The sequence below is a fragment of the Anser cygnoides genome, chromosome 18, assembly GCF_040182565.1.
Source record: "Anser cygnoides isolate HZ-2024a breed goose chromosome 18, Taihu_goose_T2T_genome, whole genome shotgun sequence".
NCBI lineage: Eukaryota > Metazoa > Chordata > Aves > Anseriformes > Anatidae > Anser > Anser cygnoides.
The window spans coordinates 10872286-10900268 of NC_089890.1; the positions used below are offsets into that span (position 1 = coordinate 10872286).

Sequence of the window (27983 nt, forward strand, 5' to 3'; positions counted from 1 at the left end):
GATGTTTTCTTAATGAAATAAGGAGCTCTGTTAGGAGGACAGAACACGAGTGCTTTTACACAAATACCCCTTAAACCAAATCTTGTTCTTACAAATACGGTATCTAATGGAATGACTTGATTGTAAGAGGATGATTTGGAATGTGGGAGACTAAAAACAAAAATAAAGGCGATTTAAAACCTGATACTGAATAGACTGGAGGTGCTGATACAGTTGTGCATGGTAAGCGTCCAAATTCGGCCCGTGTGCTGGCTCCCGTGGCAGTTGCACCTAAAAGCTGCTATGTAGCAGTAAGTGTCTAGAGAGGGCGGCTATTCCTTGTGCCAGCCCATATGGATCTGGGTGGGCTTTAAGGTCACCCCCAACCCAAGCCGTTCAATAATTTAACAGGAAAAACCTTTTTGGAGGCTATAAGCAGATTTATTTATTTGTACCGTGGTTCTTCGGTGTTTCTGATGGAGAGAGGTTTGTTTTCTTGGCGTTACTTCGTGCTTCAGATGCTCGTGCTGGAAGGAGTCGCGCTGCTTGTAGATGCCTAATTTGCCTAGGGCTCTTACCAGTGAACCCTGAGAGGTGACTTATTGAGAGTAATGAAGAACACGCACATACTTTTTTCTGAGTCCTGATTTAAAGTGTGAAATCCAGCTTCATCAGAAGGAACCTTCAGCTTCCTCTGAAGCAGCCCGTGCTCTGTTGTCCAGATTCAGAATGAAAATGTACTTGGCTGCTTGCAAACGTTTGCTGTCGTGTTTCAAGCATTTAAAGATGGGAACTTCTTCCTTTTTTCAAGGTGAGGAAGGGGGGTCCTTATCACGTTGGCTCTCCTTAGTCGAGTACACAGTTTGTCAGCTACCATTAAATGCCTTTAACCTGAACGAGCTGAACCAGCTGCCTGTGTTGTGCTTGTGCTCGTGCGAAGGCTTGGTTCACAGGCTGCCTGGCCTTGGTGAGCGCTGACGCTATCGCTTCCACGTGGGCTGGTTGTTGCTCTGTGCTTTGCCAGCAGCTGGAGCGATGAAGCGATTTGTTTTAAATGCCACGGTCCCACAGCCCCCTCGAGCAACTTGGTGCTCACGGTCACGGGCTGGAGGAAAGAAGCGAGTACCTGAGCTGCTTCGGCGTGTGGCCGGCTCGGCGTTAGCAGGGGCCTAAATGGGGGAGGCGCAAAGTGCTGCTTTATCTTTTGCAGAGGCTAAAGAACCCTAAACACCTGTGTGGGGTTTTCTTCCCTCATTTTTTTCTTTTTTTTTTTTTAAATTTCCAGCGATGGGGTGCATAACCCTCTTTTGAGGAGGGGGGGTGGTACTTAGGAATGAGACATTTAATAACGCTCTCCTTTGTTCCGGCGGAGCTGACGGTTCACACGAAGCCACCCAGCAGTGCAGGGCAGGGGGGGGAAGGAAGGGCGAGGAACCACGTTCGAAGGCGGCTTTGCCCGCCGGGACTGCCCGTGGAGAGCAGCGCGGCTGCTCCGGAGCAGGGGCCGCCATCCCTCCCCCTCACCCCAGCTCAGCTGTGCGGCCCCGGCCCCGCCACGCTGCCTTTTTGATGCCCAAAACTCCGAAATTCGGTAAATAACCCCCCTACCACCCCTCGGGTCCACGGAGGGGGCGTGGCCTACGGGGCACGTGGGCGTGGTTTATCGGAGGTGGGCGTGGCTTATGGCAAGGGGGCGGGGCATAGCGAGGGGGCGTGGCCTGCCGTGGGGGCGTGTCGGTGGGCGTGGCCGAGGCGCGGCGGGCGGCGCATTGTGCGCGGCGGCGGGGCCGGGCCGGGCCGGGCCGGGCCGGGCCGTGGCCATGGAGCGCTGGGCCGGGCGCGTGGCGCTGGTCACCGGCGCCTCGGTGGGCATCGGCGCGGCCGTGGCGCGGGCGCTGGTGCAGCACGGCATGAAGGTGGTGGGCTGCGCCCGCAGCGTCGACAAGATCGAGGTACCGGCACCGGGGGGCGGCGGCACCGGGCACCGGGATTGTGGGGGGGGGGTCCCCACGAGCCTCCCCCGGGGGTTTCTCGGTCGCGGGAGGCCTCCTGTTTAACCCCCCCCCCCGGCTCCGTGCCGGGCACCGCCTAGCGCAGGGCCCACGGGGGGCGGCTGCCCCGCGAGGCCTCGCCGCCGGGGGGCGTGGGGAAGGGCTGGGGGCGGCGGGCGAAGGGGGTCCCCCGGGGGGCGGCTCCTGCCCAATGCAGGTCGTGGGGCTGGGGGGGGTTATTCGGCCGTCCTCGTGGTGCGGGGCTGCCCCAGGTTTTGTTCCCGGAGCCGGGGCTCCGAGGAGCGGGGGCTGACCTGCCCGCTGCTGGGGGCTCCCACCTGCCTTCGGCCCCAACGCGGCCGGCCCGGAGGTCCAGCGCCTGTGGGTCAATGCCAAAATGAGATTGCAGTCCCTGGCGTGGTTTTTATTCCTTCAGCAAACGTCCCCAGAACTAAGTCTAAGACCTCGCCGCGTTGGCTTAGGCATAAAGGTGCAGAAAAGCAACAGCTTTTGTGGTGGCGTCCTCTGCTTGCCTTCGGCTGCGCTTCCCCACGGCCCAGCGAAACCTCGCTTCTCTTTTAACGAGGCTGAGATTTTCCCAGGGCTGAGATTTTCCTCATCCGACGCCGGGGGTGCGGACTTGTCGAGCAGCACCTCCCGTTCCCGTGGAGTACCGGGCTGGTGGCACTGCAGCGAGCCGGTGCCGCTGCGCCCTTGGGCACCAGCATCTGGGGCTTCCCTTCCCCAGCAGGTGCTTGCACAAGTGGGCAGCGAGGCGAGCAAGCCTGGGCTCCTTTTTTTGTTTGTTTTCCTACTTTATGTGGCGTAGGAAAGTGCTGAGTTTTGTTTCGTTTTTATTTTTCCTTTCGCTTGTTTGCGTTACGTGGGAAACTCAGATCTTGACTAGCGTGGAGCTGGATGAGACCATGAGAGCGAAAGCTGAGCCTCTGCGGGAGGAGAAAAGCCGGAGTCAGCATAAAGCCACGCAGCCTGCCCGGCTGCTCGGAGCCTGCTGACAGCGCGGGCGATCTTTACGAACGTCCCCTGCTTTTATTCCCTTAGCAAGGGCAATAAGGACTCAGGGCACTGCTCACCACACCACCAATAAATTGTGCAAAAACTCCCGGGAACAAAGTTGGCGTTGGTGCTGCTGAGAAGCGGGGTTAAAAAAAGGGAAGCTCGGAAGAAACAAAACTTTTTCCCATTCTTCACCATCAGTCAGAAAGATGCCGCTTGCAGGGGGCAGAAAACTGGCCGGTATAACTGATTTAACTGGTCTTTGGGGCTTGCTTCTATTTGGGCTTTCGCAGCGCCTTGGTGCTGTGCCTTACAGAGCTCCTGCCCTTTCGTACCCTGCTGTGTGGAGGCTGCTGTAGCCTCACGGAGGCTGGTGAAGGATTCGCCATTCATCCCATTCTTCTCTCACAAGCCGTTTGCAGCGTCTCCCTGCTCCCAGGACCCCGTTAATCTCTTCCATGGGGCTGCTCTGGGCAGCCCTGGCCTCCCTCCTGCTCTGTGTGCGGGGAGGCTGAGGGCCCGGCCTCCACCGGGCAACTGCACCGCGTGTCTCTTCTCTACTGCCTTCGTTTCCCAGCCCGGTTAGGGCATTCCAATCTAAGGGAAACATTTCAAGAGATCCCAAAAAATTTGATGATGAAAATTGATGAAATTTGCTTTTTCATTCTATACTACAGCCATGTTCTGAAAACCTTTCTTTCTGAAACTTTCCTGGCAAAAAATATGATATATATTTAAGAAAAAGGGGGCTCTTCTAAAGGCCTTGCCTCTGTATTTGGGTCCGCACACAACACGGCCGTGTAGCAGGCGATCCGTCCGGGTTGCTGCGGTATGTGGCCGTACCGAGCGCTGCTGACTGCTCGCTATCTCCGCGGCTCTTGTTACTGTCATCCTTCAGAAACTTGAGTTAAACAATGCCGCTAATGTTTGTCCCTGCTTGGTTCTTTCTCCCAGGCTCTCTGAGGACCAAATTGTGTTTGCAGCACACAGTCGTTTGTTTTGGTAGGTGTCTGGACTGTGTTTTGCTCTGTTGCTATTCTGGTTTTATTTATTGTGAAGCATGTTTCCTTAAAGAGGAAGAAAGTCCCAGAGATGCTGCTGGCCCGGGGAAGGGAAGGTGGTGGAGCTCGGGGTGGCTCAAGGTCGCTCTGGGAACGGGTCCATCCCTCGGACTGGTGCCTGTGCCGGGGCAGAGGCTGCCTGCTGCGTCCTGCCGGGCCTTTGGGGCAGGCTTCCTCGCGGTAACCGAGCTTTCCTCCATGAGCTTCAGCTTTTCTTTTTTCCTTTTTTCCTCAAAGATATTCAGGCCGCAGACTATTGAGCCCACGCTGGGACTTGGGACTTTGGACGTGGCTGTAGGCAGCCGTCCTGACGGGGCACTGTGCTCGGAGGGAAACGGGAAGGTTCAGGCTGCCGGCCTGTCGTTGGGGTGGTCAGCTGTCCTATAACCGGCTCTACCCCCAAAATGCCCGTCTGCCACCTCTGCCGTCTGATTTTCTGAGGCCTTGCTCAGGTAGAGAGGGGATGCGGACAAAGGAGAGGTTGAAGCATCTTGGCAGTGGCTGCTGCAGGGCAAATCTTTTTGCTCTATTAAAATCGAATAATTCGCTAAATACCACTGTGAATGGTGATGTGCAGAGGAGTGAACCCAAAAAACAAATCAAGGCATCTAGAGATGGAAATAGGGCAAACAGCACAGTATAAAAACAGTGTTACGGTGCTCGCTTTGTAGCACGGAGCCTATGTTTTCGTTAAGGTTAGGCACTGGAGTCATCCATTTTAAGGCAAGGTAGCTGGAACCACTCTGTGGTGGTTTTATAACCTACTGTAAACGACCGAAAGAGTACGTTGTCTTGTGAGGAGTTTAACTCGGGCAATAAATACTATGTCAAGATTTCTTAATCTCTTGGAAAATCAGATAAGGACTGGAGGCACGATAATGAGGGAATTGCAAAGTTGTGGTTTTGGTGTTGAGCCTGTGTCATGAGCCCAGGGCTCTTCTGAAATAAAAATGGTAACGGCTCACAAAAGCTGCAGGATTTTCTCCCTTTCCCTCCCCACGTGTGATGGCTGAGCTGGAGCTCCAGCCGACCGCGGTGCTGCGCCGTGTCCTCTCCCCTCAGAGCTGGCTCTGACTTTTCTTCTGTCACATCGTCGTAGGTGCAGGCATGGCAAAAGCTCGCCCCGGCAGCCAGGTGTCCCCTCTGCGGTCGCGTCCGGCTGTGCCCGAGCGTTTTCGGCCCGGTGCTGACCCTCCTGCAGCCTGGCTCGCGGCGCTCCCCGAGCGGGTCCCCCCCAGCAGCGCGTTGTGCCCGGCTCCTTGTGCCCTCCTGGGCTGCTCGGGGGGCTGCCCAGCGGTGCCTCGTGTGCTGTAGTCAGACGTAGAGGAACCAAGTATAATTAAAATGGCTTTATTTTACTCTTGCGTGCCAGAAGATAATCTGGGTTGAAAGCTTGCTCTAAGTGAGAAGCCCGGAGGTGCCAGCAGCTGTCGAATACGTTTTGGCATCTGCCCTTCCCGAGCGTTATCTTCTCTTTGGGTATCCGCGTGTGTTTCAAGTCAGGAGTGAGCTTCAGTGAATTAGCAAAGAGGGTTTTTTGTAGTCTACAAGGCCAAGCTCTGGTGGCAGCCGCCCCCACCCAACAATCACCTTCACGGGTCCCGGTCACCGGTCCCTTGGGTTCGAGCGTGCAGGAGGCTCGCTGGGCTTCAGTTTTCAGTTAAGTTTTAGAAGTTTTAGTTTGCTGTCTTCTTCACCTGGGTGGGGGAAGCTCACGAGGAGCTTCGGACACACTCCGTTGCTTCTGGAGCTCAGGAAGGTTCGAGGTGTCCCTGCCAGGAGAGCTTGTGGCGGTGGGCAGGAAGGAGCGGTGCCACAGGAAGGAAACCCCGCGTGCCGTCGGGCCACGTGCCGCCCTGTGGCCTCGTTTTTCCGAGGAAATCCCCTCGGGTGCCGCCTTATGTCCTTGCTGTGAGGGGTCTCCCAGCCTCCGAGGGTTTGTTGTCGGTGGGTGGGAGGGGGCTTTGTGCGAGGAGAGGTGTTTCTAAACCAGCGTGCTGTTCCCAAAAAGTTTGCAGACAACGCCTGGTGACGCGCTCCTCGTGGAAAACCCAGGCTTTGACGATCCCTCTGGTTACAGGACGTCGCGTTGTGTTTCTGCCTGCGTGAGTTGCACCAGCTGGATTTTAATAGTAAAATTTAATTTCATGCATTTATACGCTTGTAGAAAAGGGCAAAAGCGCTGGCAGGAGCTCTCCCTCTGGCCCCATTATCAGAGCACCATATATTTTTTTTTTAATTTAATTTTTTCCTTTTTAATAGTTTATAGTTTCAGTGGGGGAACCCCGCTCCCCGGCACTACCTGGCTCTTCCCTCCCGTCTCCTGCCCTCGGAGAGCAGGGGAGATGAAGGCTCCTCAAGCAACGACCTGTTTCGGAGAGCCTTGGAGAGATTTATTAATGGGCATTGGGTATTTTTTTGTTGTTGTTGGGGTGAGGAGGAGATACAGCTGTGCAGGAAGCAATAAATGTTGCTTAAATTACAAGGTTTAACTGATTAATTCTAATGCATTTGTGACAGTTATCGATCAAAGGTAGCGTTTATAACCAGGGACTGCCTCGTCAAGGTTAGGTCTTGCTCAAGAAATAGCCCCTGATAAGCTGAGCCATCGATTGCGCATTCGTGCAGTCCGGCCTCCGAAGGGATCGCTGCTCTTCTTGGAGCAGAGCTGGGGCCCTGTGGGACGGGGAGGCGCAGCCGCGCGTCCCAAACCTCCTCGGGGACCTTCTTGTCTTCCCTGGGGCCCTGCTGAACCCGCCTCGGACGGAGAGGGAGAGGTTCGCTCCGGCGGCGTGCCTGCCTCAGTCACCGTCATGGCACGCCGCTTGCGAGGCTGCTGGGCTGCGAGGGAGCCCTATTAATTATTTTTAAGGCAGCAGGAGCAGTTCCAGGCGGGATAATCCCAAGGCACAGCCTACTTGTAAACGTATGACCTTCAGGATTTCCTTGGCCTCTGGAAGGCCTTGTTTTCGTGATGCCGGGTACTCAAGGCCTCCGAGGTACTTTTATTGCCACTTGTCCCTGACCGGACCCTTTCCTGATAAATATGAAAGGGATGCCATAATTGCTGCCCTGCGCAGCGGGAACAAACGCTTGGCTGTCCCGGTGGCTTTCCTCATCCTTGAGGCTGAGGTGTGGGGGGGAAGGGTTGCTTTAGGCCTGCTTCTGTTTGTCCTCCTTCCCCCAGGTGTGCTTCAGAAGGGCCTTGTTGTGTAAAATGGGATCAGGGTGGCTGCAGAAGCGCGTGGGACCTGCGTTTCGCCTCCTCTAGCCAGACTTTTCTCTCCATTTACACTCGTGCAAATCAGCCGTGGCTCTGCTGGGGCTGGCGGCTTAGCTGGGGATTAGCGCTGCCGTGGATGCGGCCGGCGTCACGTCAGTGCCCACGCGGGCGCTCCGTCACGGCGCCCACGGTCGGGGCTGTGCTGTAGGCGTTGCTCTCACCGGGCACGTCTGCGCCACGGCGCGCCCAAGCCTCTGGGCCGTAAATCTGGAGTGCTTTAAAATTCAGGACCTGTCACCCGAATTCTGCTACCGGGGGGATATTGGCGAGCCTGCGAGGGAAGGCCTGCTGCTTTGTGTTAATCTTTCTTTTCAGAAGAGGATTCGTTTGGGATTACATGGGCGCGGAGCAGGAGCCGATGAGACAGATAAAGGCGCGGGCTCGCGGCTCTTTCCCTGCCCTCGCAGCGGCAGCGCTCGGCGTTTGCTGCCATGTGGCTGGCGCCGGGGGAGAGTGTGGGAAAACCTCCAGCCCTGCCCGTCTGGGAGCTCTGAAGAAGAAATCGGGTCTGCGCCGCGGGGTGCTGAGGGGGAAGGCTGATCTCGTGACCCCGCAGCGGGGCCGTGCCGCTGGCACGTCGCTTCCCAGGCAGTGCCGGCTGTTTGCCAGCCCCGCTGCCATCCACCCCTTGTGTGCTTGGGCTGGGCTGTGGGATGTTCACTGGCCATTTTCCTCGCAAAGGAGTGAGGGATGCTCAGGTTTTCCTGGTCTGGTTCCCTGCATGAGGAGCTTGGAGCTCACCTGTGGGGTGTCTGGTGCCACTTGTGCACCCAACAGGCAGGGTCATGGGGCTGGGAATGAGGAAAGCCCCCAGGTGAGCTGGGGACGGATCCCTGCTGTCCTTGTGAGTGCTCCCACGTCTTACACACAAAGCACAGTGATGTATTCGGTTGCATCAGGCGCTATTTGGGGTGGGTACGTGGTGATGGCTTCCACGGACCTCGATCACGCCTGAGATGTTCAGGGTATCACTCGATATATAAACCTCTGCTGCAAGATTCGGTGCAGTTCGATTTAATTAAAACCCAAACCCGACTCCCTAAGCGTAGTGGAGGTGTGATGGCTTGCACGGGAGGAGGCACGGAGGCACGTGCCGCTGTCTGCCGGTCTCGCGGCCGTGCGTGCGTGCAGGTTGCCTTGGAAATAAGTGCTCCACCGGCGGCGATGCAGGCGGTGCTGTCAGGCTGGCGGTGCGGGGGCCTGGGGTGCCCGGGGGCAGCGCAGCCGTGTCCCCCCTGTCCCCGCAGCCCTCTGGGCCGAGCAGCCAGGGCCTGGCAGCGTGACATGGGTGGCTGCAGTGCAGCAGCATCAACCTTGGGGAGCTCCCTGGGGAAGGAGGGCGCCCACGTTCTCAGCCGCGTGGGAACGCACTTCACACATCTGGGAGCTGAAAGGCGGGCAGGCACCTATGGTGCTTGTTTTGGGATCATTATACCTTGGAATAAGCAAGAAATATTGCTCTAATGAGTTGTTGTCGTGGAATCAGTGCCTTTCCTCCTCCCCCGCTCCAGCCCTCAACAGCATGATCTCAGCAAGCCCCCAAAAGCCGTGCCCTCGGTCTCGACGTGAGGAGCAGTTGTTGGAGTGCCTTAAGGTAGCGGGGGCGCTCAGGGCAGCGTGAATGGAGCGATGTGGCTTGCGTGTATCACACTAGAAATTTAAAATTAAGTGAGCTAGAAAAAACGTCTTGAATGTTTAACTACTGAAAAGTGCAGGGAGCAGAGAGGGCTCGGAAAGAAAGCAGTGAGACTCTTGAGCGCTCTGGGAGGACGGTTACAGCGCCATGAAGACGTGGCTGTGCAACCAGGCATGCGTTTACCAGGGAGCCTGGCTTAAATTCCTGGGATAAAACCAGCTGAATGACTTCTTGGGCCATGCTCCCCATGTGAGATGACGCTGGCACCTTTGGAGTCTGCGGGGAAGGCTGGTTGCGCAGGTGAAGGGCAGGCACCACGCTGATTTTCGGGACCCAGCTGCAGAGCCTGGGTGGCAGCCGGTGTGAGATGGAGCTGTGGTGGCAACGCCGAGGTGCGACGTCGCTGTCGGGCACGGTAGGCAGTCAGTGCTTCAGATGCACTTCAGGTAAATGCTCTGAAAATGGGGGTGATGCTTCCTCCTTCCTACTAGGTTCTCACATTGGTGCCCCCAGCTGAGTACTGCGCTTTGCTTTTCCACTTAAACCTTATTTTCCACGCTCTCCTCTCCCCACCGTTGGGCCTTGTTTTGGAGCAGAAAAGGATCTGAGCTGAGGGGCAGCGATTTGCGAACAGTGAGTAAAAGCATTGATTTAAAGCTCGCGAGAGGGAAGGAGAATCACTTTACCATTTTATTCATTTGGAAACTCCTTTCAGACTCCTGTGGAGGCCCTGTCTGGGGACCTGAAGCCACACAAAAGGAGCTCGAAGAAATCCGAAGCAATAATCATATGCAAGCAAAAAGCCCCAGGTGCCTGGCTGCTCTCGGAAGGGGCTCGCTGTGATTATCTCCATTTCACAGGCAAGGAAACTGAGCTCTGAATCTTGCCCACGGTCTCTGAACACGCTGTGGAAGCTGCTAGAACGAACCCCAGCCTAGTGCTGTGTTCACTGTGTATCTCTTCCTCTGTGCTGTTGCACTGGTATTAAAACTTAATTAAAAGAAGCTTCAAACTTGCCAATCAGTAAAATGAAAGGATCGGTAAGCCCCCAGTTTTCTTTCACAGCTGTGATGCTGTTTGTCAGGCTTTTTTTCTTCCTTCGTTTCCTTCGGACAACGAAAGTAACTGGGGTGACTTTAGTTCCTTTCCAGTTGGTTTCTGGGTGCAGCGATGTATTTAAGCGTAAGCTAAGTCAGTGGGATGCAAGTACCTGTGATGAATGGCAGGTCAGATTAAAAATTACCTAATGGCTTCTGCTGGCTTTAATCTCTCCGTACTAAATGTGTCCGAAGTTAATAGGATGGTTGGCCAAGTAAAGCCCTACGTGACTCTTTTCTTTTTTTCCTCCCCTTAAGAGTCCCCTTAAATGTTGATATCAATTAGTTTTGTAAAACCGCTTTACCAGGGCTGAATCTAAATGCGTGGTGCTGTGCCCTTTGCGAGTGTCTCGTGCACAAGGAGCATTAACCCTTCCTTGGGAGCGTGGACTTATTCTTAACGTTTGGAAAACATCCCATAAACATGAGGCATCCCTTCAGGCCTTTAAAATCAGACAACTAAATAATACATGGTAAACATAACGATCGAGTATTCTTCCTTGTCTCACCTCTATGTAGGTGTTTGGTGGTTTTTTCCCCATTTGCTCATTTGTTCACTGAACACTGCTGTAAACTGAGATAAATCGCAGCGGTGTCAATGGAAAAATTGGTGTTTGGGCAAGGGGCACCTCCTGGGCTGTGCGTCCGGTGCGTGCCTTGCTGTCTCGGCTCGCTGTTTCTTGCTGGCAAGTTTGGCTGCCCGTAGTGGAAAGCTGCCCTTCCCTGGGTGCCACGGAGCTGTGCTCATCCAGGGCAGCGCACCAGGGGGAAGGGGTTGTGTCCATGGCAATACGTGGCTCTAGGTTAAACGTTTTAACCTACAGCGTAATTATTTTTTCCTTACGTTGTATTCTCCTGGCTTAACCTGGTAGCTCTGGGCAGCTGGCTGGCCGTTTGCAAGCATCCCGTGATAACGGTGAGGTACAGAGCTGCTTGGGTCTCGTTTCACGCCTTCATCTCCAGCGGCCGGAGGTGCACCTGCTCTCGTCTCTGTTGGTGCAATACGTGCTCACTCGAGTTGCTCATGAAACCTGGAAAAGCAGCTTTTTGCTTTGTTCTTCTCCTCGAGCATCTGGTTTCCTGTAAGGGGAACGAACATTAACTGAGGGACTTAACTGATGCTCTGGAAAAATATTGCAGGCTCCCTAATTCAGAGAGTTACTTTACATAAGCCTCCTTTTGCAAACTTGCCCGCAGCTGATGTTTCTTTGAAGAGCCTGCGACGACTCTGGCTTTATCTAGAGATGTGTGCAGCACGTTCAGCTCAGCCTGGGTGTCAGCGGTGTTCGGCGCTTCGTTTTCAAAGAGAATTTGTTAGCACAAGGGTAGCCTGAGATGAAAGGATCCGTGCTGCTTCCCGGTTGAGGCGGTGAGAAACCAGACAGGAAAAGCAGGATCTCGGGAGGTATTTGTGGGTGCATTTCTCTGGTCAGCTGTGGCAGAGGAGCCCGTCTCTGAGCAAGACAGAGCTTGCTCTTGGTGCATCTAGGCCGTAAGCTAAGGAGAGCGGGTGGGCAGCTCCACCACGGTGGCCGCTGCTGGCCAGAGCACCCCTCGTGTCACTGCCCCCCTTGTCCTGTGTGTCAGCCCATGGCGTTTGGAGCCACCCGCCTCCATCGAGGAGCTGGACTGCACAGACGGAGCCGTGTCAAATGGTGGGAAGTGGGAGCTGAACGTGGGAACGGATGTGAAGTGTCCTGTCCGTGCCCATGGGCCCTTCTTCCTTCCAGCTAGCCCCCACCCGGCTCACGTCCTCTTGGGAGATTCACCCGAATCCCTCGTGGTGTACCACGAAGATTTTCACGAGTGCCAGACCTGAGCCACGGTGCTCCACGAGCACATACCGGCGGGATGGCTCTCCGTGGGGTGCTCCAGTTTGGGCAGCCCTGAAGCCGTCACCTCCGTGCCAGGTTATGAAGAACAGGGCTGAGGGCAGCCTTGCCCGATTTCCTGCCCGTGTCTTTGCGGGAGCATCCATCCCCAGGGCGGTTCAGCATCTTCCCGCAGCCCTTCGTACCGCTTTTAATTTCCTAAATGCCGCTCTTGCGGATTTCTCCCAAACCGTTTCCTCAAACGTGTGCTTTGATCTTTTAAAAAGCAGGTATCTTTCAAACATTATCGGCACGTGGTCAACAGGATTGCACGTACCGCACAGTGAAACCGCCCCCGGGAGGGCGCAGAGAGGCGCGATTCGGTCCCGGGGGCGCCTTTGTTCTCCGTCGGGCAGAAATATTGCCTCGCTCAGCCCCAGCGGAGCCCTCTGGAGAGCACGGTGCTGTGGGGATGTATTGATCTCGGCGCTCAGCTAGCACGTCTCCCCGCTTGGTGCTGTGACAGCGATAACAATTCCCGTGTCGCTGCGATGCTTTCGGTGCCCAGAAAGGAGAGCAGCTGCTGGGCCAGGCCTTCAGGCTCCGCCTGCTCTCGGTTTGTGGTCCGGGACCCGTGGAGACCTGGGGTCTGCTGCCGAGAGCCCCGGGAGGCGAACCCGAGGAGCTTAACTTGCTGTTCAGGGCCGTGCACCGCCTCTGCTGTGGTCTTAGGGTGAAAATCCCATACTGAACAGAGCTCCTTGCCTCAGAGCAACGAGAGTGAACGCACTGTGGGCACTGAGGGGGGATTTGGAGGTCCTGGCTTGTGTGTTCCTGTCCCAGGGTGCTCGGCCCTGCTGTCTGTACGGCTTGGGGAGGAGACAGTTGGACACCAAAAAAAGCCCAAAAGTAAGGGCTGGGACCAGGAACGCATCTTATGATTTAGATTTGAGAGTCAGTTCACGTCTTCAGGTGTTTTTTCCCCGTTTTTGGACTTGGTGGCATCCGACCAAGTCGCCAGCTGGGGCTGGGTCTTCTGCCCCTGCGGCAGCTGCTGAAAGGGACGGGGCGCAGCTCTCCCCAGGAGGCAGACGCCTTCGCTGCGCTCCTCTGTCCCTCTTGCTTTTGTGGGCGAGCCGTGTGCGGGCTCCCGCGTGTGTCGGTGCAGATGGAGGGGCAGGTTTCGTCGTGTGCCTCCTCCAACAAAACGTGGGCATCGCTCCGCGCCTCTCCCTGCGGCGCCAGACGCCAGGAGGGGCTGGGCCGCCCGGGCAGCCGATGCCGTGCCTCGCAGCAAGCAAACGAGTCGAGCACGGGCTTCACGGTGGTTTTTTGGGTGCTCAGGGGTGCTGCAGCGGGTGCCCTGGCTCCCCCTGGCCCCATTGTGGCTGAGTTGGGCTGTGCCGTGGTGCGGATGTGATCGAGCACGGCTGGGGCCGGGCATTTGGGATCCCGTGGGTGCGCGATCGCTGCCCCGCTGCCTTTTGCTTCCAGCCAGGGCTCTCCTCCGCTGGGCCTTGCTCCTGCTTTTTGCTGCGGGTTGCAATCACCTTGGTATGCGGGGAGGAGCCGGCGAGCTGCCTCTGACAGGACGCGAGCTTTATTGCACCCGCTGAAATGTCACATTGGTGAAGCTGCTGCGGGCGATGCGGTTTGAGTGATTTGGTGGACGTTTGTAGCCAGAGCCCATCTCTCCGCAGAACCCAGACATCACGTGGCTCCCGCCTCGCGCTGGAAGCTGTCACCGTCTCTAATATGACACATCAGAGATGAGATGCTGCTTCTTATTAGCATCAGGGGGTAAAGGGCATCCTCCAGAGACTTCGGTGCGGTGGCTGCCGCATCATTAACACACACGGCCAGCAGCAGCTCTTGGCCTTTCTTATGCTTTATATCGTCTAGTCTGATAAAAGATCTGGAGGCTGGGAATAATTGTTGGTAATGGCTAATGAGGAATTGTAAGGCATGCGATTGCCACGTCCTTTATCCCCGCAGCAGCGTGGCAGGCTTTCAGCACGTTGGCTGCTCCCCGCCCGGTGCCACAGCAATATTTGTTTGTGTTGTGCCAGCGCCTGCTCAGCTCGACCTGTGTGGCTCAGGGTGATAGACAAGCACGAGCCTGCTCCTTCTTTAAAAGAAAAAGGTTAAAAAATTGAAGTCAGTGCAAAATTGTGTTACACAAGCAACCATTTATAGCAGATGGGGCTCTGCTGCTGAGGCATGGGTGCTACTTAAGCACGTGTTTGCACAGTCAGGGCTAGACAGTTCAAAGTCCCAACGCCAGCATGAATTCCCCGGTGATGTGGCGGAAGCTCTGCCCGGATGCCAGGCTGTCCAAAGGCATCTGTCGCGGTGTGGTGTCGCCCAAAATGCCACGCACAAGCAGCCACCGGTCTTGGGCTCTCAGCCACCCCGCGCCTCCTGCAGCACGGTGCAGCGTGGCAGGGGAGCTGTGCCCAGCAAAGGCCGAGGGAGGGCTCGTGTCGGGCTTTGGAGCTTGCTTCGTGTCTGGCTTGCAGCCTTCAGAGGTGGCAGGGGTGAACGTGTTCTTGTTGCTCCCCTTGCACTGTTGGGCTCTTAGCGGCCGTCCCCGAGTGTGCTCGGACACGCCGCGAACACTGTGCCTCGGTGTCGTCGCAATCCTTTGGTGCTGCTCTCGTGCAATACGTGGTGGTAGTGGTACCTACAGGCAGGAACAACGAGAAGCAGCGCTGGTCTCCTGGGCATGTCCCCGAGGAGAGAAGGCTGATGGCTCTTGTCTTCCTTTCTCTCTCCCTCAGAAATTGGCAGCTGAATGCCAGAGCGCCGGCTATCCTGGGACCCTCATCCCCTACAAGTGCGATCTCTCCAACGAAGAGGAGATCCTGTCCATGTTCTCCGCCATCAAGACCCTTCATCAGGGAGTTGACGTGTGCATCAACAACGCGGGGCTGGCTCGCCCGGAGCCCCTGCTCTCGGGGAGGACGGAGGGCTGGCGGACGATGATAGACGTGAGTAGTGCCGCGGGGAGGGCGGCAGCTGGGCTCAGGCAGCCTCTGCCTTGGCTGGGTTTCTTGAGGCTGGGCCCTCGAGTTACAGCCACCTGCGAGAAAGATGACAAAGGGACCAGAGAAAACTTTCCACGTTTTTATTTGTTTTTTTCAAATCAGTCTTAACTGTGGAAATCATGAGATGAGGGAGAGCTTTTCCACTGGCTTCCTATTTGTCTAAACTGCGCTCAGCTTGCCTGTGTTACATAGATTTTTATTTATTCTGGCCACCAGCACCAGTGTGCCCATCTATTTATTTTGTGTGTGGAGCTGAGGGCTCACTTCCCATCTGGCTCCGACCTGGCTTTGGGTCGGCTGCTCAGGAAGTGGAAAGGCATCATGCACTGCTGAGCCTCGTGCCTTCACCCTGGAGCATGAAAACGTTCAATACCTTCAGTAGCATTTTTTCTTTAGTTCTATGTCTTTCTGAAAGGTGATGAGCCTCACTTTTTTTTTTCTTCCTTAAAATAGGAAATTGAATACCAAATGCTGGCTTTTGCAGCTAATCCTGTTAGTTTTAGCAGTGGGTTTTAAAATGGTCAGGTTCTTTTTGGCTTAAAAAGCTGTAATGCTTTTGGCTTTGAAGCTTCATTTTCTGCCCATAATCTGGTTAGAGCTCGATGTGAAGGAGCCAATTTCATCTGCCCAACAGCGAGGCTGTGCAGATGGCTCAGGCCGGTCACAAGCAGCACTTCCCCCAGGGTGCTGCTGTCCTGAGGTGCTGCTGTGCGTCGTTTTGGGACTTGGCAACTTCTGGCACGCAGCACTGACACCCATGGCTGTGGGACCATGGAAGTTCACCTGCCCTTGCCATGGTCCTCTCGTGCTGGCCGTGCTGCAGCTCTGGCAGGGGAGCTGCTGAAGCAGCAGCATTTCACGAAGGTGATTTTCCCCTTGTGTGCTCTACATTTTTGCGTGAAAGCACCCTCATAGGGGCAGGATTTGAACCCATGCCTTTCAGTAAACCATGGCATCTTTGTGGCACCTCCTGCAGCTGTGTGAGCTTGTCCTAGTGAAGAAAAAAATGTTTGAAAAGCTGCTACAAGTTACAGGCCTGGGGCCCGCTGCGCCTGGCAGCAGTCGGCCTGCGTCTGTAGGCCCCGTGGCGCCCGGTGGCTCCGTACGCAGCAGCGGCTCCAGGGGCTGTGCAAAGCAAGCCAGGCAGGCACGTCGAGGCCTCAGACTCCTGCTGCCAGGGTGAGAGCTGCCACATCCTGGCTAATTAAGTTCTCGTTAGGGTTTTGGCTGCTCTGCTCGCTGCTGTGACTGCAGCCAAAGCAAGCTCTGCTCGGCTTTGTCTGCCCGGCCGGGCTTTTGTGGGTTGCCCAGCCCGGGTCACGGCACCGCCGCATCTCCCTCTTCCAGTTGCCATGGAGCCTTTAAAGAAAATTAAGTGAAGTGTAGCTGAGCCCAGGCTGGTACAAAGCAGGGCATTGTCTTGCTACAAGCCTGGGCCCGTGGGTCACCTGCACCTTGTAAGCTCCTTGTCCTGGTCTCTGTCATCGTGGCTTGTGTGGGCGCCTCTGTGTGCTGCTGCCTATCCGTCGTGCTCCTTTTTCTTTGTTCTTCTGACCTTTTGTCCTCTCTGAGGCAGCAGGCTCTAGGGGGATGTGGCTTTTACCCACTGCCTTCTCTTCTTCATGCTCTATTCCCTGGCTGCTCAGGTCTCAGTGCTCCCTTGGTCTCATCTTCCCCTGATTTTGGGGAGCAGGATTTTGAAACGGGAAACGATCTGTGTTGGTGTTTGCAGCGGCCAGAGCGGGGTTCGGGAGCCTGTGGGGTCACCCTCCTTGTTGTCGCTGCTGCACGCACGCTTTGGAGCTGCTTCGGGATGACGGATGGGGTGGGAGGAGTGGCAGGGCCGTTGATCCGCAAGGGCAGGGTTAGGAAACCAGGCTGGGGGCATGTTTTATTCCCAGAGGTGATCTGTGCTGCTGTGTGTCTGTTCTCATTTGCTTGGTAAAAATGCTCTTGCTGTTGTGGCATTGGGAACAGACTGAGACACCTAAGCCGCCTTCATATACAGGCAGATTTATTTTTTTTCCTCACCAGTTTCCCAGCAGCTGGTAGGTTTGCACTTGGCTTGTGTGTAATTGTCTGAATAATGCTTGTGCTTTTAATGCAAAAGTGAAGCCCTGGGACACCCCAGAACCGAACGCGTGATGACCCACCTCAGCCTAGGCAGCCCTGCCAAGCATGGGCTTTGTTTTTCAGCCTGCTTGCAAACACTGGAAATAGCTGTGGGTTTTTCCATTCGCTGTGAGCATCCAGTTTTGTGGCAGCAACCTCCTTGCTTGACAGTCTCGCTCCCAAGCGTGCCGGGGCTGTGGGGCAGCAGGGTCTGGGGGAGGGATCGGCACCGACAGCGCTCCCCGCCGCGCACACCAGCCCCAGGGAAGCACTCGCCACGTCCATTTCTTCTCCATGCTCTGAAGCTCTCGGGGTCAGGACGGGGGAAGGTTGCCAGCGCCTTTCACGGGCCACTGGGCTTTGCAGAGCCGAGCGGGAGCAGGGAGGCTTCTTCCAAAGGCAGCCTGGAGAAAGGTGCCGGCGAGCAGCTTGTTTTGGGGTGCGGCTGGAGAGTTTTCAGCGTTCCACTGGGCTGCAAGACAGGAAAAGTTTCTAAACAGTCGTCGATGTATTGATCTGAGAGGCATTAGGGCTTTAAATTAAAGGCATTTTTTTCTTTTTGGTAAATCGATTTTTGTTTCCATGCATTTTTTATGAGCTTTGAGGCTGGCTGTCTTTTTCCAGGCTCCTCTCTCAGTATGCCCATTCCATAAATTTTCTTGCTATACCTCAAACAGGTCAAGTCATGTTTTCATTTACTTATTCCTCCTCTTTTTTAACGTTCCAGTTCCTTATTGTCTGGTATTTGCTCTCAAGGGAGAAATCTACAGGAGCTTGTTCTCCCAGGGCTGCAGAGGTCTCCGGTTAGGAACTGCATCTCCGCTGCTTTACAGCGGTGCTGAGCCCAGTGCTGTCAGCTAGGAAATTCGGTGTGCATGAGTGAGGAAGCATTTTATCTCGGGCAGGCTGTAAGCCCTTCTTTTGGTTCACAGCTTCCCCCTCTTTTCTTTGCATTCGTTTGCAAGATTTGCTCTATGTGAGGCTGGAGCAAAGTCCTCCGGCCGCCCGCAATCCCCGCGGGAGTAGCCGGGGCCGGGTGCTGTGTACACACTGACTGCGGGCTCTGGGCTCTGAGCAGCTCCTTCATGTTTTACCTACTGACCTTTACAGCCAGGAATTCAAGCTGAACTTTCCACTTGCGCTGTTCCAGGCACAAAGGACCGCGGCACACATCCCTTTGCTCCTGTAAACACTAACTGGGTTTGATTCTTCTTGGCATTATTCTTTGACCAGTGAGGCTCTCTCCTTCTTGCTTCTGTATACCATCTGTGTATGAATATGTTTTCAGTAAACTGCATTTTTATTTGGTGATTAGGAGCAGGAATACTCATTTTGATGCCTTAAAAAAGCCTGATTCTGGGAAATGAAATGCTCAGCACTTCCAGGAACAGGATCCTTTATGTTCTTCCAACCTGGCAATTGGAACTCATTAATTACTAGAAAATGTGCCTTCATTGTTTCTGTTGCATTAGCGCACGCATGCCGCAGTCACGGACCTGCTGCTTTGCGCAGCATGCTGTGCAAACGTGGAGCACAGATGTACTGGCCATCTTTGCTAAGAGACCTTTGAACCTTTTGTTCTTAAAATAGGAACAAGTGCTGAAAAATGTCTTGCGTGGATATTTGTAGCAATGGCCTTTATATTGTTTCTAGAAGTGGTGTAGCCCTAAGTCTTGCTGTCTTTCCAGACATGTTTTTAGGTTCCTGGGTACCTGCTCTGTGTTTTGAAGTGAAATAGGGATCCCAAAATCCTGTGGGTGCTACTGGGAAAAGACAGTGAAGAATCCCAGTTCAGCTGCCTTCCAGCCAGTTGTTTTGCTTTACCAGGGTGTCTTATCGCACACAGGCTCTGGACTTTCCCATGTGGCTGTTGATTAGCATCTTGCTTTGCCTGTAGTTGTCAAAATGTTGTAACGCTACCCACGCAAGGAAGTATTGCTCAGCGTGAGTCACAGCGATGGAGCCCGGCTCAGTCCTGGCTTTAGGCTGATGTTACCCTCTAGTGGCCTGTGGAGCTGGGCAGCAGCTCTGCAACAAAAACGCAGTGCCTGGTGGGCTCAGTGCTTTTTCAGGCAGGGAAGAAAGCAAGATATTCCTTGTCATGAAGTTGTTTTTTGTTTTGTTTTGTTTTGTTTTGTTTTTTAAATACTTAAAGTTGCCAAGATTCCTATGTGAAAGGACTGGCTCCTCACTCAGTTGGTGTATGAGATTGGAGCAGGTCACTCCCGCTTTTCTTGACTTTTACTGTGAAATCCCAAAGATTTCAAGTGCTCTACCTGGTCTGGGCTTCGCTCCAGTGCTGAGGTGGTTGTGCAGTTCTGCTGACATGTCTGCTAAGTTTCTTCCTTGCACAGCCAAGGTAAATCTTCAACCTGGTGCCAGGGAATTTATCTCTCTAGTTCCAGGTACGATGGCTGAGATATCCAACAGTGACTGTGCGCTCAACCAAAGTGCACTTGGAATAGGGTGATGACTTTACTTACTGTGTTGCCTGGGTACTCTGTGATAACATCAGATAAGAATGCTTTTTATCTATGCCAAAACCCATAGGCATGGCTTCTATTAATAGGAAATAATGGCCAAGACAAAAGCAGTGACTGGGAGATCCTTCAGCTGACCCCACTCATCCTTGGAGTGTGCTGCTCAGTAATTACGTCGCTAAAACCCATCCCCTTCTGCCTTTTACTTTCTAGTCTCCAAACTGATGTTCCTCACGTGGCTGCATGTCCGTTTGTGCTGCCAAGTTCTAGCTAGCCTACCCAACTGCTGTTTCTGAGTTTTACAGAGATGGTAGTCAGTTGTTTGCTGTCCGCATGACCTTGCTCCTGCTCCTTCTCCCACTTATAGTTGCACCTGACTTCTGATTCATCAGAAACTTAGTTCTTCCTGGATATTTAGCTCACAGTGGTGTTTTTAAACTTGTCTGGCCTGCTCACCTGGTTAAAAAGTGACATGCCTTTAGGTGGAACCTGCCAGTGTGTCTGGTGTTGAAATGGTTGCATCCTTCCTAGAGGGCTTCAGCAAATACTTTCCACCTTTCAGGTGCTCTTCCAAATCTAAAGCACTGTAAACTCAGCAGCAGTGTTCATTGCTCAAGATGACATGCTTGTCGGTCTCGCACACGCCTGTGGGTGCTTTGTGCTGTTGTACTCCAGTTGGGGGAATTTCCACATCTCTGTCTTCCTGGAAACTTTGAATCTGCATTTTATGGCAGCAAATGCTCGAGGCATCAGTGCGTTAAAGGTGGCACCTTGCAGAGGCGATACGACTGAGTTTAACTGAACCACGGTGCGCTGGGCAGTGCTGGTCCAAAGAGCAAGTGCTTGGAAAGCTCTGGATTACGTGATAAAGGACTCGATTAATTACCTTGTCCTTCCTTCCTCGGCTTATCCAGTTAGGGCTGAGGAAGATGTCAGCGAGCAGCATGACAGATTGGTGGCTCTCATCTCTCTGGGGTTCCTTGCCCCCTCCGGCCGTCCCATGGCACGCTGTGATCTTTGGATTCATTTGTGCATGGGAAGCTCATTGCTGGCCATGTGGTCTGAGGTGCCTGTGAGTGCCTGGCTCTCTGACAGGCAGTATCTGGGGATTTCCTCGTTAACTAGCTGACCTAATTACCTGCTGCTGGTGTCCCATGGGCTCTCCAAACCCCCGTGTGCTCCGTGCTGTGCCAGACATCTTTGTTCCCTCGACAGAGTGCTGACTGTGGGGAAGCGAGTTTTGGTGTCTCTTACCTTGGACTCAGCCCTCACGCTTGCCCATAAAACAATTACGTCCATTTATTTTTGTCAGAGGCCAAGGCCTGCCTCACAAAACCGCACCTCTGCGCCTCCCCTGCCCAAACCCCCTGTCGCTGCAGCCCTGGTCGCAGCGCAACGCGGGCGGGCGGTGCGTGTATGTGCATTTCCCTCTGTTGGCATTAACAGGAATTGCCACGCGTCGGGTCCTGTGAGCTGTGAGAGGGGCTTTAAACTCATGTCGGGCTCTGTGGGGAGGGCCGGGCTCCGTGGAGCACCTTGGTTCAGCAGCAGCCATCCTGCGTGTGGCCTTGTCCCAGCTCACCACCACCGGGCTGCGTGGGGACTGTGTGGGGACCATGGCTGTGTGTGTGCAGGGAGGCTCCGAGGTGCCAGGCCGGGCTGCTGGCCTGAGTCGCCTTCCCTTCTCTCTTCCCTCAGGTCAACGTGATGGCTGTGAGCATCTGCACCCGAGAGGCCTATCAGTCCATGAAGGAGAGGAACATCGATGACGGGCATATTATTAACATTAACAGGTACGCGAGGGGGGAATGTGGGATCAGCCAGGTGGGATTTGAGCGGAGGAGCTTTCACCTTTCATGGTGGGCCAGTGGATACCCAAGAGCAGGGAGTTTCCAAGGATTGTGATCCCAGAATCCTAGAATCATTTAGATTGGAAAAGGCCTCTAAGATCATCTGGTCCAACCTTTAACCTAGCACTGCCAAGTCCACCGTTATACGATGTGATGGTTGGTTTTCCACCCCCCTTTTTTAACCTCTGCTGATTTAAATACAACAAAGACCAAACCAGGGCAATGGCAATCATTTGCTGTAAAGTTGAAGATTGAAACTCCTTCACCAGCTCCAGAAAAGAGCTGTGTCGCGAGGAGCCTCTGGAGGTGTGCATCTCCTCAGAGGGGTGTGGGAGAGGGGAATTCCTCACGTAGCCACCACGTTAACATCTCCTCCCGTGCACATTATGGTGGTTCGACCATCCTGTTGGTTCCTTCTCAGGACACTGCCTGCCTCCCACATCTCAGCACTTTCCTTTCTGCTCTCTCCTCAGCATGAATGGTCACAGCGTTGTGCCACAGTCGGTGGTGCATTTTTACAGCGCCACCAAGTACGCGGTTACAGCACTCACAGAGGGGCTGAGGCAAGAACTCAGAGAAGCAAAGACTCATATACGAGCTACAGTGAGTACTGCGGGGCTTTCTTCCTCTCTGCTGGTTTGTTTTGTGGGTGGTAGGGAGCTGGTAAGTTTTATGGGGATTTTTCCTTTGGAAAACAGATGAGGAAATGCAGAAATAGCACTCAGCACACTGTGAATGTTCCAGCCCTGTGCCACCTGTCTCTGATCACCCAGTGGGCTCCACGCCTCCGTTTCCCTGTCAGAGAAAGGCAATGGGGCAGAAGGTGCAGCAGCAATGGGCTGTGTCAGAGAATAAACTATTGGGGTGCATGAAGTGGGCAGCTGCTTGTCAGGGCAGCGTGTGGGACTCGTGACGGTGGCAGAGGGGGGCAGTCAGCTGGAGCTGTTTGCTCTCATTCAGAGCTTGCATCTCAGAAGCGATTTGTCCACAAGTTAGTTTATATTGCAAGCTTTTCCATTGTTTTCTCTGCCTCTACATCCCTTTGGGTTATGAGGAGGAAAGCATCCATCAGCAGTTTCCCAGAGGAACCTGCCACAGCAATCATTAAGGCAATGTCTGCTCTCTTAAACTATTCCCCTAGAAAAAGGGTGGATAAGGAGCACAGTAGAAGAGGCTTGGGTGTTTTGGCTTTTTCAGTGCTAAAATCTTTTCTCTCCTTTGTTTTTTTATTCTTTCACTGAAGGGGAATTACAAATCCTATTAGGATGTGCTCTGCTCTTTTCCAGTGTATATCTCCAGGACTGGTAGAAACAGGATTTGCTTTTAAACTTCACGATAATGACCCCGAGAGAGCTGCTGCAACCTATGAGAGCATTCGGGTAGGACATGGAGAAATGAAAACAGAGGGAAGTGGCTCTGATCGTAGTTTAACAATTTCTCTCCTGGCTAATCACACAAGGATTTAGTTATGCAGAGTGTATAGTGTTTTCCAGAATAGTCAGCATCCTCAAAGTCAAGTGCCAGACCTCAGATATTGCACTGATAATTGCACACTACGCACGTTTTCATTCAGGTTCAGTTTCTCGCTCCCTGTATTCTTTGTGGACTTCTTTATTGAAGAGAAGTTGTAGTAAGCAAATGTGCCTACACAAGGATGGGCAAGAAGAAGTGTGTGCGTGTTTCTTGCAAGTGGCTAGCACAGGATTTCTGGTGCTTCTCTGATAATTTTTGATAAAGATGCCTGACCTGGCAGAATTACTGTGCCAATAGTTTTGCAAGATGCTTAGCCAGGCTGTGAGTCAGAGCAGCTCTTGTACTCGTCTTCATGGTGTCTCCTCTTTTCTGCCAAGGAGCTGCTCATTTGCACTTTGCCTTAGCCTAATTCTACAGAGACACCTGAAAAATGTCCTCTCAGTTCTGGAGAGAGGTATTGTCTCCATCTCTGTTTTTCTGCCCAGCACTTCAGGATCTTAGTTCTAACAGACACCTCAAAGCATTTTGCAGAAAGATTATTCACAGCAAAAGGAAAGTATCAGCATCAGACACTTACTTTGTTAAATTTTTAATGGATTACTTTTTTCCTGCTCGCTTGCATCTTTTTGAAATGCCCTAGTGACACCTTTGAAACTTGTTATTGATGGTTAGGAAAGGAGCGGTCTTCTGATTAACTTCTCCTAAGGTGCCCTTTGTCTAAGAATTTCTTTCATGTCTTCCCAGTGTCTCAAAGCTGAAGATATGGCTAACGCTGTCATATATGTCCTCAGTGCCCCACCTCATGTACAGGTAAGCTGTGGTTGGCTTGGAGGACTCTGCTGCGGGTAGCTGAAGGAGGAAAGGGTAACTGCTGCCCTGGCATTTGCTAATCAGTGTTGCAGCTGCGCTATCAGCTGCGTGCTTAGTGGAGCTGGGGATTAGCAGTGATCACGTTTGTTTACAGTTCCCTTATGGCAGCTTTGGGATTGTGCTGCTCAGGCTGCTCACACCTCTCTGCATCCATCAAAAGCTGCTCTGACTGCAGAGCAGGACTAAAGCAGGAGGAATGGGAGGGATATGGGCATGTCTTGCCCTTCCACACAGTGCCATCTGGGATTTGCTGGTAGTATTGCAGCTGGGTTATGTTCTGCCAGTTGCCAAATAATGTGTTGGGCTGGATCCTGCCAAGTGCTCCTCAAGGGTGGTGCAAGGTGCTCGTGCTGCCAGAGGGACTTCCCTCCAGTGAAACAAGATAATGAGCAGCTTTGAGCTGGAGCCAGGAGGATGGAGGAATGGTGTCAAAGTTTAGGATGTTGGCTGAGTCCACACGTAAGTTGCTGTCGCAAAAGCAAACTTTGATCACGGGAGGTTTAGCAAATCCCTGATGTGAACTCTGCTCCTTCAGAGCAAGGTGCAACCATCTTGACATGGGATCAGTCTGGTGGCCCAGCACCTTGGGTGTCCTGGCTCTAATGCAAGCTGGCTTTCTTGCCTTAAGAGGATAAAATCTCCCGCTGATGCGGAGAGGTGCCTACAAGCAGTGCTTCTGCTTGATCCTCCTTAAGCAGGACCAAACTTAAGGCTTGATTACAAACTCTTATGGTTCAATGTCATCTTACACTCTTTTCTGTGCTTATCTGTACTTTTATACCTTCTGCTAAAGAAGTCCCATTTACTTTTATTTCTTTCTAATATCTCAGACAGGCTTATTTCTAGTCACAGGAGCTTCCTCTGTGTGCAGCTTACCACTGTACTAGTAGAGCATGCAAGAACCTGGTGAAAGGTTTAAATTGGACTTCAGTGCTGCAGTAAAACCATGCCTTGGTCTCTTCCAGATTGGAGATATACAGATGAGGCCCACGGAGCAGATATCATAGCAAATGAGGAAGACTGTGAGCAGCACCGTGTATCCACTCCACTTGGAACCCTCTGGCAATGTAGGGTTTCGTCAGCTGGCTAGCAATGTTTTATTCAAGTACCAAGGATTGTGTTTGAAGAATTATTTTTCTCTCCCTCTCTCTGAGCTGGTGCTGGTGCTGAGCCAGTTTTAAATATATATATATATAGTAGTGGGTCTCTTTCACCCCCACTCCTTTCTGAAGCTGCTGAAGAGTAAAATGTATTTGAAAATAATGCAGGGAAGTGGTTTGTGGAAGATTGTCTCCAGACTGGTTTCTTCTTCTTTTTGCTTTCTTTTCAAGGTTTGTTTGATCTTATTTGGTGATGCTGTGTCTGGACATAGGGGAAGCAGCACAAGGTGTTTGCCAGCTTCCATGTGGTTAGGGTTTGAGATTTTCAGTGGATGTTATACATGAATCCATTTAATTTTGGGTTTTCTTCTTATCAGTTTGATGCTTATTTGGTAATGATGCATGTGATATTTTCTTCTTTCATATCCCAGTGCCCTAAAGCAAATATATGACCTCACCCTGCCTCCCCAGACCCTCCTTTTCCATTCATATGAATTGTGCCTGCTAAGTTTGAGGAGGTATAAATGTGTGTGCTTGATATTTCTTTCATTCTTTCTTTATAGGTAGGTAGGTAAATAGTTCGGGGAAAAGTACCTGTATTTTTGCAGGTTAGAATGATCATCTAAGTGGCATAGATACAGTAAGAGTGAGTTGTTTGGTATTTTTAATAAAAATTAAATGTGCTGTCTTGTGATCACCTCTATCCTTGGTATCATCTCCCAGCACTCTTGATGTTTTTTTGTATGTTTGATATTTGCATGCATTGACACTTTTTTGGAAATGTTGATTGGTCTTAGAAAGATGTATGGTGCTGTTTAAACGCTGATGCTGATCACTGTTGAGTTGGAAATGTTGGAATTTTGTTCATATGCAGAGATACAAACTCGGAGAGAGAGAGTGAAATGCACCGTGCTGAAGCTGTCCGAAATGAAAACATAGTAGTAGGGGCATTTGCCTACAAAGCAGAAGGTAAAAGGTCTGGTTCAGATCTTATACTAGTTCTATGCTGGTGCAGCCCCACTGTTTTGCTCTGGGTTTACTCCGACTTGGGAGAGGAGGGAATCAGCCCCATAGCTGATACATGCAGAGCTGGACACCACTTGGGCTGTTTTATTTACTCTTACAGTGTGGCAGAAGCACACCTGCGTGTAGTCCACCTCGATATAGAGCTATGGAGCTGTTAATGTACGTGTTGCCTTAAGATTGCAGACTTGTGCCTGCTGTGCTCTGAATTTCCCGTAGTGTTTTGGAAGGCGAACCTGTAATTTTAGGTGGAGCAGGTCTGGTCAGTTGATGTGAGCGGAGGACTGAGAACCAGAGAAACTTGGTTTGGACTGTTTTGCTTATGCCAGTGTAGCTCTGTGGGAGTTCATCTGTGTTATACCACCATAAGGGAGACCAGAATAGGGCCACTACATCAAGAATTTCAACTCCCTATGTAACCTTGGGCGAGTCACGTTACCTCTCTGCCTCAGTTTACCCATCTGCAAAATGGGGATAATAATACTTACCTACCTCACAGGGGTGTTGTGAGGACTCACAAACTGTTTTGTAAAGCACTTTGAATATGAGGAGCGCTATGTAAGTGCTGAGTGTTGATATGAAGTATTATTATTAATGAATCTTGTGATACATAGAATTCCTTGTGCCAAAGGTGAGCAACTGTAGAAGGGTACAAGGAGAGAACCGGTAGAACATTCCTTGGTAATTGTAAAAACAAAGGCAATTTGTCCCTTTTTTTCTTCTGTTTATAAATACACGCTTGTGGTGTGTTCTATCCCTTCATCATCTGTCACCAGTTTCTCCTAGCAAGTACACATAACCTTGTCTCTGGATTTGGCCTTTTAATTTACTCTGAGCGAAATTCGTGCCCTGTGGCAAAGTCTTGCGCTGCTCTAATGCACTGACCTCCTCCACTTTGCCGAGGCAGTGGCTTTGTGTGGGTTCTTTGCACAGAGCTGGCTTTCACCCACGGCACTGAGTTAGATCACGTCCTGCAAGGAGCAGAGCCAGTCCAGGTCTGCACACAGCCAGCGATGCTCACTGCAGCGGAGAGAGCCTGTGCCAGCTGGAAAAGCTCGTCAGTCTCCGTGCCACCGTGGTGCTCAATTCAGAGGCACTTGGGTAACGAAGGTCCAAGCACAGTTGTGCTTTCTATAACACCCCTGTGACGTTCAGCTAGACGTAATACGAAAACTCTGTGTGTTTTCCGTAAGGTTTCTTTTGCAGGAGCCTGTTTGAATTCAGCACGTGCACTGTGCAGAGTGTGCCATCTCTTGAAGAGAGAAGGTGGCTGAACTGGGAGTTGAGGGCCGAAAGTCAAGAAAATCAGGAACTTGTGAAATGAGCAAGGGTGTGGGAAGCAGTAGTGAAGTGTCGGAATTGGTGGCTCTAACTGTGTGCGAAGTTAAGCTGATGTTGAAATGCATAGCTGAGGCAGGGACCTGACTTACCTTTCTGCTCAGTAAAAGGAGGCTTCAGAGAGAATTGCCTAAGATGTAGGCTTTGAAAAAGGGCCGGTCTGTGCAGTCACTCCCTGCAAACACAACCTGGCTGACCTGCAGCCCTAGAAGTTATTTTTTTCCCCATGAATATTTGTAACATTTGCAAGTCTATAAAACAACCTCTCATCCTTGAAATGATATCCAGTATATATTTCCATTTCTAATGAGTTATGGGGGGGGATAATTCCTGCTGCCAGGTAACTTTCCTGCCTTTGGCTGCTTTCCCACACGAAGCACAGCCCACGGAGGGGTTTGGCAGGGGTCGCTTGGCTGCTCTGCCTCATGTAACCTGGCAGCACCTTGAGCCATCTTCCTGGGGTGAGATGGGATTGGCAACATGACTCCAAGGCATTCAAAAACCCCAAACAAGAGGGTGAACTGTGTAATTTATCGGTAGGTTTCTAATTGTGAACTGTAAAATAAAGAATAAAAAGAGGCACACTGTGGTTCTTTTGTTGTACATAGTTTTTGTGTTAAGACATAACATCCTTTTTACTGTTCACAGCTAAACCTTTCTTTTGTGAAGATTTCAAACAGAAACATGCGAATTTGGTTCTTCACAGGGGAAAATCTGTAATTGCTTTCTAGAGCAGAATAGCATCCAGTTGTCTCATGGATAACCTGTGGAGGTTGAACTAGCCCATCCATGTTCAAATGAAGCTGTACTCCGCA

At 52.4% G+C, this 27983-nt stretch overlaps 1 protein-coding gene across 1 annotated transcript; it reads left to right on the forward strand.

The window, feature by feature from the left end:
- The first annotated feature begins 1739 nt into the window (after positions 1-1739).
- DHRS11 (dehydrogenase/reductase 11) lies at positions 1740-27760 on the forward strand. The gene is made up of 7 exons (XM_048074170.2): positions 1740-1931; positions 14656-14865; positions 21213-21307; positions 21838-21967; positions 22651-22743; positions 23582-23647; positions 24673-27760. Exons 1-7 carry the CDS (start codon positions 1800-1802, stop codon positions 24712-24714), a joined length of 768 nt encoding a protein of 255 aa, XP_047930127.1. The 5' UTR covers positions 1740-1799; the 3' UTR covers positions 24715-27760.
- Positions 27761-27983: the final 223 nt, after the last annotated feature.